The 13,239-nt window shown below is 39.9% G+C and overlaps 2 protein-coding genes across 2 annotated transcripts; both read left to right on the top strand.

Moving 5' to 3' along the window:
* The first annotated feature begins 8,438 nt into the window (after nucleotides 1–8,438).
* LOC147321798 (homeobox protein DLX-6-like) lies at nucleotides 8,439–9,315 on the top strand. The gene is made up of 3 exons (XM_086305024.1): nucleotides 8,439–8,708; nucleotides 8,811–8,894; nucleotides 9,043–9,315. Exons 1-3 carry the CDS (start codon nucleotides 8,439–8,441, stop codon nucleotides 9,313–9,315), a joined length of 627 nt encoding a protein of 208 aa, XP_086161150.1.
* A 2,516-nt stretch (nucleotides 9,316–11,831) lies between these two features.
* On the top strand, nucleotides 11,832–13,239 carry LOC147321797 (homeobox protein ceh-30-like). The gene is made up of 4 exons (XM_086305127.1): nucleotides 11,832–11,862; nucleotides 12,272–12,636; nucleotides 12,739–12,822; nucleotides 12,967–13,239. Exons 1-4 carry the CDS (start codon nucleotides 11,832–11,834, stop codon nucleotides 13,237–13,239), a joined length of 753 nt encoding a protein of 250 aa, XP_086161253.1.

Below are 13,239 nucleotides of genomic sequence, written 5' to 3'. Positions count from 1 at the left end.
TTTTAAACACTGGTATGAATGTAAACAAATTCGGGCTTCACAATACAAGTTTTGAAGGAGCAAGTGGAGAGCCTTGCCAGCTGCTAATGCTCCTTTAATTACAGACACTAATGTATATCAGCTTTTTTGTATTAAATTTTACTATTTCTGCTTTTATGTAGCTCAACATAGCAGAGTCTCAGATTTGATCTCTTTTAGTAAATAGAAGTCAGGGTAAATTTTAGGTCCTTTATTTTTAATCCATTAGATTTTAGAAATATTTGAATTCAGTCGGCTCTGGCTATTGTAAATACATTTTAGTCTATCCAAAACACAAACTGGAAAATCAGAGAGAGCACCATCACAGGTTTTTTTATATAACATTAAGAGATGAAAATGTGTTGTTTCATTTTCCAATAATTGTAGAAATAATGTAGATGATGATTGCAACACCAGTGTCTTCAGCACCGCATTGAATGTAAACAACCCCGGACTTCACAGTGCAAGTTTCTACACAAAGTGGAGAGCCTTGCTAACAGCATAAAGATGGCTGTAGCTGCTGTTACTGCCCCCTTTTGTTTGTGAATTCTCATTCTGGAGCCTCAAGATGAGGATTTTTGCCATACTGGTCTCAAAAACAACATGGCAGAAATATGATGTGTGGAGGTCTGATTGTGAACCCACATGCTGGTGGTTTTCAGAGAAATTTAAAGCACTTCCACATCATCTGTGTTTTTCCAACATGGAAACTAGCTGGCACTGGCAGCATATAAGGTTTGCTGTGGATTTTATCTGACAGCCATTTTAAATGTTCTGTTCATGTTTCTTGACATGACAGAGGCTGTATTTGAAAGACTTTGTGCACACATGTCTTAATTACACCTGTTAATATTTTTATGCTAAACATGTTTTAAGGCTGGAGGTTAGTCCAGGGTTTTTAATAAATATTTAAAGCCAATGATCTAGACCTGCATCTTTTCTGCTGTAAATATTGACTTTGTTAAATGAAGCACTGCCTGTTTCTTGACTGCCACCTTTTCTAGTCCCAAATATTATTGAAATGCATGAATTTGTTGAAACTCAGAAATCTGGTGCAGTGTCTACACCTGCCAACTACAAAGAAGCATGAAGCCTGTCATGAAGTCAAGCTTCTTGTTCAAAGCCTTTACGTGCTTCCTCCAGGACACTGATATGGTTAGCAGATGTAGTTCAGAGGAAAGAAAAGAATTCCTACAAGGTCAGTAGATCTGTAACACAGTCTGGATTTCTTTAGGATGGAAACGTTACTTTTCAGAGACACGGAGCTCAGAGAAAACTACAAAAGTGGGTTGTCCATACCAAAATAATCTAGATGGATAAACTGCACCAAAGGCAAGAGGAGAAAATATTGACACAGTACTGTGCAATATTTAACTTCTACAACTTCAGCTACACCAACACAAGGGAGGAAGTGGCCTTTCTTTACCCCCCCACCCTCTTTAACTGACCCAGTGTTTGGATACAAACAGGAAGCTCCATCACTGACAAAGGTGTTCAGGTAAGGCAGGACCTGCTCCTGTCGAGCCACAGTGCTGAAATTTCTCTACATCATGTGCTGGTTTTCCTAAACTTCCTCCTTCAGTTCTGACAACAAGTCTTCGCCTAAACAAAAAAAAAACAAACAAAAAAACAAAAAAAAACGACAAGAGAAAAAAGGAGGGATGATTATAACTATATGGTCCACATGGGCCAGCATATTTACTGTTATGCTTTGGCACAAGTCACTTTAGAACATTGAATGATACCAAAAAAGTAATTAAATAATGGCTAAATTGCTCACTCTTATACAGAATAGCATCACACAAACACTCTGCACGTTGGCTGCATTCCTACAATTTGCCACCAGATTTCACTTGAACATTGCTCATTGGGCAACAATGCTGAGTACATACCTGTTGAGATTCTGATTGATGAAAGCCATCAGAGTCTTCCAGTCTGCCATTTTTGCAGCTTCACAGACTGGAACACAAAACTGGTTTAAGTATCTCTGCTGGAGCAGGTGGTTTGTTGCAGAGGTTTCGAAGCATCTGTTTAAACCATCCTGTTTTGCAGCATTAACAACCACACTGATGTCAGGCTCAGTGCGAGTTGAAGACATGATAACCAGTCATGTGTTCATAAACTGCATTAGGATGTACCTGTTCAACTTCACCCACTGAACCCAGGAGAGTAGGCACTGGAAAATCTCTTCTCCTGACCAGAGTCTGTGGCTGTAGAGCAGGGGTAGGGAACCTTAGTCCTCCAGAGCCGGTGTCCTGCAGGTTTTAGATCTCATCCTGGTTCACCACACCTGAATCAAATGATTAGGTCATTACCAGCCTCTGGAGAACTTCAAGACATGTTGAGCAGCTAATTTAGCCATTTATTTCAGCCTTGTTGGATCAAGGACACATCTAAAATCTGCAGGAAACCAGCTCTTGAGGCCTGGAGTTCCCTACCCCTACTGTAGAGCATCTCTTTGTCAGATGCCGTGGCGAGAGACAAAGAAACTGACAACGAGTAGTAGATTTTAAGACGAAAGCCGTTTATCAATTCAACTGAGAGAAAAGGACCAAAATCAAACTGTTAACTAACCAACATCCACCTTTAATTCAAGACAGTGTAATGTTCCAAGAGTTTCTGCCACATTCATGTAGGGAGAGCTGAAGCTCTTTTAAAGGCATGTAGGTCAATCTCAACACCTTCTTGACCAAACCATTGACTGCTGAGGGCCTTTTTAACTGAGGCCAGAGTGAGTGCAATGTGCAAGATCTTCATCTGAGTGGATCTATACCAGATTGATGTTGAAATGTGCCAAAGAGATTTAAACAGATGCTCTACACCCAACCATCTGATTCATGCTTCCCAACAGCTTAAACCAGTTTCTTCAAACTGGACTGAAGTGGACTCCCTGTTCAATTGTGGAGGGAGAAAGCAGTGTCAAGATTTCAGTACAAACACCATCATCGGTGCCCACGCACATTCAACTCTCAGCAATCAGCAGCAAACAATCCTGCAGACCAACAGCCCCAAACAGGCTATGCATGCCAAATCTTTTCAATTAACAGGGCAGCTTATTGTGCACATCCACCAGTAAATGAAGCTTCTAACTTCACTTCAGCAATTATTTAACCGTCAGGGCCTACCTCCGTGTCTGGATCCACATCTGCTGACTTTAATCCTCTCCATCCTTGATGCCATGCTCCATGTAGAGATTCTTCCATAGATGGATTTTTGTTGGCAAATTTAAGCAACTTCAGGATCAAATGAAAAGTTGCTGAGAAGGTGAGACTGGACCTGAATACTTTTGTGACGCCTTCCACAAAAACAGTGATTCACTGAGACAGAAAAGAACTTTAAATCTTTAACAATAACAGAAGAAAACTAAGGGAAACAAACTAAAGCGAAGCACGCAAGTAGAGCTGGGCGATAGAACGATAACGATATGTATCGCGATATAACTTTTACTCGATAGAGAAATTAAGCTATCGCGATAGACCTCGCCGCTCTTGTCCTCTTAAAATTAAAAAAAAAAAAAAAAAAAAGGTCAGCCAATCCAAACTAAGTAGCGCAGAGCCGAACCAATCACAGCCGCAGTGTCACGTCGCGTGACTTGTTACATACAGCACAAGTGCCAAGCCGCACGTGTGTTTGTTTGGGAAGCAGCCAGCGGGTAATGGAGCCAGCGCGTAATGGAGGAAATGAGTGTGCCGACTAGAGAAAACAGATGATGGTTCCAATGCCGGAGAGATTGTCGAACGGAAGAGCCATAGAAGCTCCGTAGTGTGAAGGTATTTCGGCTATTTCAAGTCTGACAAAAAACAGAGTAGCGTGCACTGTAAATGTGCCGAAAGCAAGTCTGGAAATACAATAAACTGGTGCATGCGTCACACTGTGCGCCACGTTATTGTTTCGGTGAAATGAATTTCTACAATACTGTTAATTCTACTCTCTGCAGTGTTTAAATGCTTACATATACACACAGTTACTGTCCGTCCACACATACGACTCTGTTCTGCTTCTATGCCCCAGCTTTGTTTACTTTTTCCCACCGAGGCTTCTAGACTTCTGATTGGCCAACATTTCTGCACGGTTAGGAATCTAGCGCCACCTGCTGCTTTGGCATGTTCATAGCAGCGTTTTCCTTCATTTCTGCCTTTATGTGTGGACGGGATTATTTTTTAAAACGAAAACGGAAAATCTCCGTTTTCAAAAATACCCGTGTACGCGTGGACGTAGCCTCAGTCTCTGACTGGAAGCGCTAATTCGTCATTCGGCTTTTGTCAGACTAAAGTAACTGTTAAAACTGTTTGAAAAGCTCAGCTATACAACAAGGAGAGATTGAGAATTTCCTTTTAGTTCTCAGTTTATTTGATATTGACAAAAGTTAGTCAGTTTTGTCTGTTCTTCTGTAAAACAAACTAAGATTTATTTTTAGAATTAATATTTTGTTTCTAAGTGGAATTGACAATTTAGTCTGTTTCATTTGTTCTATTTTGAAACTTAAACGCTTTAGCGGCTGCCTTTTGTGTAGTTTGCAATATTTGCCCTTATTTATCTGAAAAAGTCACATGTTCCTTAAGTACATCTACCCTGTTGAACTTATTATGAGAAATAAATATTTAAATCAAAACAAGCTGCTGATTATTTCACATTTTACTTGTGAGCAACGGCACATTTAAATCTTACAAATATAGTTATTTGGCGTATATCGTGATAGATATCGTTATCGCCTGAAATGAAAAAAACATATCGTGATATGAAAAAATCTCATATCGCCCAGCTCTACACGCAAGAGAACCAAAAACTCAGCAATCCTCTCTGCTCCAACTGACACTGCATGAACAGGTGCCTAAAATAAGCAATCAATACCGCCCAAATCACATGACCCACCATAAACTATCACAAAATACTTTCAATACAAACCTCTTAAACATAACCATCAGAAATGACACAGTTAACAACAGCATGAAATCTGTATATTAAGTTCAGACAGGCCTCTTACAATCATGATCTACAATATTTGGTGGGATTGTTGAAAAGTGAGTGAATCTTTCAGAAATCTTGCTGCCATGTTCTTCTTCTTTGGGTTTGGCAGGCTAGATGCATCACTGGTGTGTTACTGCCATCTACTGTTCATTATTTCCCAAGTCAGTCTTCTTCTGATTAAAAAGGCTGGACTCCAGCTAGAAGCACAAAGTCAGCCTCAGATCCCTCCATTGTCTTATATAGACTAGCACTGTGTAGATATTGTAACTGTCTTTGTTTTAGTGCAGCAGTGCAGGTTCAGAAGTGTGTGCACGTTGAACACAGTTTCTCCAGCTGATCCAAGCTCTCTGAACAACTTTCTTCATTGATGGAAATACTTTTTGCACTCAGGATTTTTCTGACTGTATTGGTGCTGCCATAGTCACATTTGCCATCTTGGTGTTTTCCTGTGAGAGCCAGCCCACTCATGAATCCATGGCAGCCAGGTCTCAGTCTGATAAATATAAGTGAGTCTCATCTTTTGCCAATAAACAACATTCAAAGTGCGACCTTGAGAGAACATTTAGGGCCTTTAGAATCCCTGAAGGAGAATGATAGACTGCTTTGAATTGAAAGAAGACAACAGAAACTACAATTACTACTTTTACAACTGAGGTGTGCAGAAGAGCATCTTTGAATGCACATCAGCAAGATGCAGCAGAAGACCACACCAAGTACCACTCATGTCAGCTAAATACAGGAAACTCGAGCTACAGGTCAAAAAAACTTGGAAAGTTGGACAACAGAAGATTGGAGAGATGTTTTCTGGTGTGATGAGTTTCAATTTCTGATGTAACATTTGAAAGGTCAGAACTGACTGTGTGCCATCTTCTGCTGAATGCTTCAAGAAGGATAAGTCATGTCACAAAGCTCTGACCATCTGGAGCTGGTTTCTTCAACATCACAAGGACTTCTATGGGCTCAAATTGTGGTCATAAATATTTTGTACTTGTAAATCAATTTTGTATGTTTAAAATGAATTTGTGTGTGCCAAGTACAAAACTGGTTTACAAGTACAAAATATTTATGACCACAATTTGAGCCCATAGACTTCACTGAACTCAAATACAATGGTGCAGCTTTAGGATGTGGTGTAACAGAAGTTTCACATGATTGATGTGCAGCCATCTAATTTGCAGCAACTGTGTCATGTTGTCATGTCAACAAGGATGAAAATGTCTGAGGAGTGTTTTAAGCTTGTTGTTGAATGTAAATCATGACTCAAAGAAGATCTGAAGGCAAAAGAAGATCCAACCTGGTGCTACCAAAGTGTGACTAATAAAGTTGCCATGTTCTTTATAACATTTCTTGAAAATGTGACATCATCAGCAGGAATCTTCTGGCTGTAATTTCTTCAGAGGTTGACGGCACTGTAGTCGAACACACCAAGTTTGTTTGTAACATTTAGATGATAAACTCAAAGTATTTGAGCAGGCGTGAATGACTTCGTGCCTGTCATAGTTTCAGATATACAGTGTTAGATTGGGTTGGGCACCTCTGGTGTTATCATCATCTAATAGCTGAATGTACAATATCAATCCACGTTCATTCAGTTAATGATGTATTCATTAATCTGTATTCACTTTGAATTTCTTTGCTCACATTCAGAAAATTAAAAAACACCTCATGGCATAATGCTTTTCAGAAACTCTCAAAGACAACATTACATGGATTATTAGACTCAGTGCTGCTCATTTATTAACTTGATGTTTCATTCCTGCAGCTCCTTTGTTCTGACAGCTCCACTCAGGCTCTGCTGGACACCACCGTGCTCCTGCTGCAAGGCGCCTGGTTGCTGGTACGCTTCCCAGTCATGATCATCGGTGGGATTGTGAGCAAGAACCTGGCAACCTCCAGCCACCATGCCCCATCCGTAACATCCCCTGACAGATCCCAACACAGCCCTGATACAAACATGCATGTCCATCAGCAGCATCCTACACTTTAATTGAGCTGACTTCAGGTGTTCAGTAAGGGGAAGATTTAATAACATTGCATGTTTCATTTCAAGACTTCAGTTTCATAGGGCAGAGAGTAGAAAAGGTGACAATAAAATGCTTTTTGGAGGCTTTACTCCAAACATCAGACTTGTGAATAATTAAAAGCAAACCCAACATTTAGAGTCTTAGGAAGATAATCACAGAGGCAGAAACTTTTCAATGTATCATTTCGGGTTTTTTAAGATGAAGTATTCAAAGCTAGGGCTTTGAGCTAGGGATGTTATTTGAGGTATTCCTGGGAAAATCTTTGATCCAGGTCCAGATTCTTTAGATGAACTTTAGTGTTTAGTCATACTTCCAGCCTCCTTTATTGACGTTGCCTGGTGGCATTGACCAGCCAAACATCCGGGGCGAGGTGGGGAAGGTCCATTGAGGTCCAGCTGCAAAATGGTCCACAGCATGATGATAATATGCACCATTTGTGATTGAGTTTACCTCCAGGTGCTGGGTATACAACTCCCTGAGTGGGGGCTGTCCCTCTCCCTGAAATTGAACCACAGATTCACTGTCAGTAAAACCAGAATACTTCTTTTAAATTATTGACATTACATTTCATTAAATACAATCAATTCCCCAGATAATGACAGAATCAGAAACAGGGCTTTTCAATAATTGGAGATACTTACATGAAGTGGGACGCCCTGATTCACATGCTGAGGATGTGACCTCCTCCTAAACTTACTCCGTCTGTTTTGAAACCAAGTTTTTACCTAAAGATAGAAGAAAACAGAAAACATTTCATGAGTACAATGGACCCGAAATTCAATTTCTTAGATTCTAACAAGTTGAAAAACACTCACCTGTTTGTAGGTCAGTCCTGTCATCTGTGCCAGCTGTTTCATCTCTCTTGGCTCATAGTAATGTTTCGCATTAAAGTGTTAGACAAGAATAATCAACTGTCTCTCTGTGAACACCACCCGGGCCTTTCCTTTAGGTTTCTCTGGAGCAGTGCTGGGAGGGTGCAGAGTGGCAGTGATGTTGCCATCCTGGCTTCTTGGGACAGCAAAATCTTGTTTCTGCTCTGAGACTGAACTGGAAACAGCCTCAGAGGTATCAGTAGTTTTGTTGATCATCTCCATTTGTAGAGCACTCTCCGCCCATGTAGCGAGTTCTTCCAAGGAAAGACTCCCTTCAGGGCCGCTGACATATCTCCACAAGTCTGTGAGGGTAAAGACACAATAGGACAAGTAAGCACAAGTCTATATGGTCCACATGGGTCAGTTACTGATATGTTTTGGCACGACTTTCTAATAGAAATAATAAACAAAAGTTAAATTGATGAGTCTTAAATCCCAAAAGGTCTCAGACTGAAGAAGTCACTCATTTGAGTGACAAAACATTTCTTCCATTGAAAACATTACATCCAGGTGAACTGAATCAACCTTTACGGATTTACTTACCTGATGACTGAGCATGCATCAACACAATGCTGAAGCTGTTTCCAGCTCCGTCATGGAGGAGGAACTGGTTTTTGCTTCCCCAAGAAACCAGGAGGGCAGCAACACTGTAACAAGTACTACGTGTGTGAAGGAAGAAAAGGCCAAGGTGCTCAAAGGAAGGACCCGAGGGCTGTTCTCAGACAGCCAGTTAAAAACTCTGGTCCAGCACATTAATCAGAAAATTTACCCTGACCCACAAGAGATGACAGAGTTGGCAGAGCTGACAGGACTGACCTACAAACAGGTGAGTGTTTTTCAAGGTTACTAGAACATAAGGAACTGAATTCGTTTTGAATGTTGGGTCTATTGTACTCATTAAATTTCTTCTGCTTCCCTCCATCTTTAGGTGAAGACTTGGTTTCAAAACCGAAGAAGAAAGTTTAGGAAGATTCCAGATTCTCATCATCTCAATCAGGGCGTCCCGCTTTATGTAAGTATCTCCAATTATTAAACAGAACTGTTTTTAATTCAGTCACTATCTGGGGAATTCATTTAATTAGATGAAGCGTATTGATTATAATTTAAAACAAGAACTCTGTATTGTGGTTTTACTGACTGTGCATCTGTCTGTGATTCAGTTTCAGGGAGCATCCTCACTCAGCGAACAACTGGACATCAGCTTCATGAGAAAGGGTGCAAATAATCAGGCCCACTATCCTGATGCTGTGGGCAATGTTGTCTCTGGACCTCAATGGACCCTCCACAACTCACCCCAGATGTTTGGCTGGTCGATGCCACCAGGCAACGGACATTATGATTGCAACACCGGTGTCTTAAGCACTGCATGGAATATGAACGACCCTGGACTTCACAGTGCAAGTTTTTGCAGAGAAAGCGGAGAGCATTGCTAACAGCTAAAGATGGCTGTAGCTACTGTTACATCTCTCTTTCATTTCTCAACTATCATTCTGAAGCCTTAAGATTGGTATTTCTGATATACTGGACGCTAATGTTATTTTTTTTATGTTTTCATTTTAATGTAAAGTTATTTAAAAGTTAACACAGAGGCAGGTTTGATAAAACTCTTCGTCATTTACACTTTTACAAAACCAGGAAAAATTAGCTTGGTCATAGTTGGTGGGGTAGATTAAGGCTTGTGTGAGTGATTGATAAAGTCCACTTTTTATATGGTGTAACTGTTGTAAAGTCAACATGAATCTGTAATGATTTTTCTTCCAATAAACGAGGACTTTGCTAAAACAAAATACTTTCTCCATGCGTCATTTTTATTGAGTCTCAAACATATTTGGTGTTAAAAAGTGTAATGAAATCTCATGTTTGGTTTCTTGTCACAGGTGGGTGTGTGCTTTCTCCTTCACACATCAGCCAAGGTGGAGAGCCTTACAACAGTTAATGTTCAATATCACAGATATTGTAAATAGTAGCTAGTATCAATGACTGAGCTGACAGGATATCAGGATTCTGATCTGTTCTGTTTTCTGTACTTTTAGTAAATGGTAGGTATGGGGTGAACATTAGGCCCTTTATCTTAAAACCCATTGATTTTAGAAATATTAGAATTCAATAGAATCTGTGGCTTCTGTAAATACCTTGATGCGTGCTCAATCATCCAGGTAAGGAAATCCCAAAAAGTTGATTCTGTTCATCTGGACCTAACGTTTTCAGTAGGACAAACTGGTGTATATCATGATTTTTATGGGTATTTCTCACTGGTGAGTTGAGAACAGTTTTGCTTGTTCTGCTTTCATGTCAACTAGATCTGTGTTAGATGATTTTGATTTAACTTCCTGCTCTGGTTGTTTCAGAAAAGGCAACCAAGTTGATCTTTGCACCGATGATTAATTTACTTTCTATTATCAGAAAATTTGTACACATAGTTTATAATTTCAAATGTATCAGAGCAAATACAGCTCAGTTTTAAATATGTTTTGCATGAAATCTGCATTATTTCAGTGAGTATTGAAACCTGATATGTATAAAAATGTTTTAAAATAAGCCAAATTAAACCAATATTACATACAAACAATGACTTACACCTCTAATTTAGATCTTTGTGATCATGTAGAGAACATTACTGAGTTTATAAGGTAGCAAATGGTAGTTTCACCTCTACATTGTAAAACAATAGCAAGGCTAATGAGCCACACCAACGCCCATCATAAACCCCATAGACACATGCATCTGGCCCCCTCTGGCTTATTCAGAATTAGAGACACACCCAGTTCACCCAGTGACCACTAAACATACGCTAATGTGTCTTTTAGAGTTCCTGTATCACACCCTGCTACCTCTGATTAATTATCAAGTCAATGCAGACAGTTGGCACCAGGGCCATGAGAGATAAGTGAGGGTAAAGGTGTTTGTATTGACATGTCTTAATTTGAAGTAACTGCAAAGACACAGAAGTCATATTGTTTGCAGACGATACAAAGTTATTGTGGAAGTAACATGGAACAACTTCTGAATGAACTAGAAAATCAATTTAAGAAATTGAAGAGTTTTTCTGCAATCATATTTCACTGGATATGAGCAAAACAAAACTCATACTATGTTGGAGTCGTAGAAATTCTATCATTAATAAACTGATGATAAATAACAGACTTACGATCGTAAATAAAACTGCTTCAACAGAACCACCAAACCCACTTTTCAGCCTTTTCATTAAATACTCTTAAATTTAAAGACTTGGTTGACCTCAGACCTCTACACACAATTTATAAAGCAACAAACAAATCTTTGTCCCACAACATTTAGAACTTGATCAGGATAAAAAAAAGAGAACGAAAGAAATAACATGTAATGTATGTCTGTATGTCTGACAGCATATCAGGTTTCTGTGAGTTTTTAGTAAAAAAAAATAAATCGTTCTTCTCTTCATGTAGCTCAATCTAGTCCTATAGAATTAACCCAAAACTGATTCAGCCAATAAAAGTCCCACACCTTTACCTGCTGGAACTAACTTACATAGGAGTATAAAAAATGTGACTTTTTAAACTTCTTATCTATTTTTCATCAAACAAAACAGAACTGTACAGTTTCTGACTCAGGAGTATTGTTCTTAAGTCACTCTAATGATGCTACTGGAGTTAAATACAACTCTGGTTTACAATGTGTAGAATAATAAAATTCTAACTGCACTTTCTTTTTTTCAGACCTGAGAAACAGTATTTTAAAGAAATGTAAATGATGCCAGTTGGTAGAAACTGCCTGACTGCTTTGTAAAGTACCTCACAAAAGAAGAAGCTCAACCCCCCACATTCCTGCCCACACCCACAAACCTCCTTAAAAGCCCAGAATTGCTCTTAAGTCAGTCTTAGGACACATAGCACCTTCCTGCCTGGTTTGGAGCTCTTTCAGCAGATATACTTTCTCCAGCTTTCCTGTTTTAATCACTGGGATTTCAAAGATGGAAGATTATGGGATGCACTTTTCTCCAGGTATGTACTCAGCATTGTTGTCTAGTGAGCTAATGTGAACAGAGTTGGCTAACCTCGAAGACATCTTTGAGCAAAAATACCCTTTCACTCTGTGTTGTAAGTCCTGATGGCAGAAGTCACCATTTCTCCCTCCACAGCTGAACAGAGAGTCCACTTCAGGACCATCTGGGCTTTGAGTCACTTTTTAAACTTTCTAATTGGCAACATCTGGTGGCACATTTTAATAATTCAGCAAGTAAAATCAAGTGACATTGTGTGTGGGAAATTGATTAAGGCTCATCAGTTGATCCCTTTTGTATTATTTTCTGTTAAAAAACTCAACTGTGCCAAAACATATCAGTAGCCACGGTGACCCATGTGGACCATATATATTTGTGCTTACTTAGCCTCTGTCTTTCTGTCCTCATAGACTTGTGGATTTCTGGCAGCAGCCTGCAAGGGAGTCTTCCCTTGGAAGAACTTGCAGCATGGGCTGAGGCAGCTCTCGCTAAGGAGATGAGCAACAACATGTCTGAGGCTGCTGAAGCTGTTTCCAGCTCCGTCACGGAGGAGGAACTGGTTTTTGCTTCCCCAAGAAACCAGGAGGGCAGCAACACTGTCACAAGTACTATGTGTGTGAAGGACGAAAAGGCCAAGGTGCTCAAAGGAAGGACCCGAGGGCTGTTCTCAGACAGCCAGTTAAAAACTCTTGACCATCACTTTAATCAGAAAATTTACCCTGACCCACAAGAGATGACAGAGTTGGCAGAGCTGACAGGACTGACCTACAAACAGGTGAGTGTTTTTCAAGGTTACTAGAACACAAGGAACTGAATTCGTTTTGAATGTTGGGTCTATTGTACTCATTAAATTTCTTCTGCTTCCCTCCATCTTTAGGTGAAGACTTGGTTTCAAAACCGAAGAAGAAAGTTTAGGAAGATTCCAGATTCTCATCATCTCAATCAGGGCGTCCCGCTTCATGTAAGTATCTCCAATTATTAAAAAGAACTGTTTTTAATTCAGTCACTATCTGGGGAATTCATTTAGATGAAGCGTATTGATTATAATTTAAAACAAGAACTCTGTAATGTGGTTTTACTGACTGTGCATCTGTCTGTGATTCAGTTTCAGGGAGCATCCTCACTCAGCGAACAACTGGACATCAGCTTCATGAGAAAGGGTGCAAATAATCAGGCCCACTATCCTGATGCTGTGGGCAATGTTGTCTCTGGACCTCAATGGACCCTCCACAACTCACCCCAGATGTTTGGCTGGTCGATGCCACCAGGCAACGGACATTATGATTGCAACACCGGTGTCTTAAGCACTGCATGGAATATGAACGACCCTGGACTTCACAGTGCAAGTTTTTACAGAGAAAGCGGAGAGCCTTGCTAA

This window comes from Aulonocara sp. 'chitande type north' Nkhata Bay, linkage group LG9 (assembly GCF_057382095.1).
Source record: "Aulonocara sp. 'chitande type north' Nkhata Bay isolate Kocher_YH1m ecotype deep benthic linkage group LG9, A_spYH_male_GT1.1, whole genome shotgun sequence".
Lineage (NCBI taxonomy): Eukaryota > Metazoa > Chordata > Actinopteri > Cichliformes > Cichlidae > Aulonocara > Aulonocara sp. 'chitande type north' Nkhata Bay.
The sequence above is the reverse complement of the archived record's forward strand: the minus strand, read 5'-3'. Positions and strand labels throughout refer to the sequence as shown.

Coding starts and splice junctions, on each gene's coding strand:
- LOC147321798 (XM_086305024.1), top strand. CDS start 8,439: ATGCATCAACACAATGCTGAAGCTGTTTCCAGCTCCGTCATGGAGGAG. Junction 8,709..8,810: donor CAGGACTGACCTACAAACAG/GTGAGTGTTTTT, acceptor CTCCATCTTTAG/GTGAAGACTTGGTTTCAAAA. Junction 8,895..9,042: donor ATCAGGGCGTCCCGCTTTAT/GTAAGTATCTCC, acceptor TCTGTGATTCAG/TTTCAGGGAGCATCCTCACT.
- LOC147321797 (XM_086305127.1), top strand. CDS start 11,832: ATGGAAGATTATGGGATGCACTTTTCTCCAG. Junction 11,863..12,271: donor TGGGATGCACTTTTCTCCAG/GTATGTACTCAG, acceptor CTGTCCTCATAG/ACTTGTGGATTTCTGGCAGC. Junction 12,637..12,738: donor CAGGACTGACCTACAAACAG/GTGAGTGTTTTT, acceptor CTCCATCTTTAG/GTGAAGACTTGGTTTCAAAA.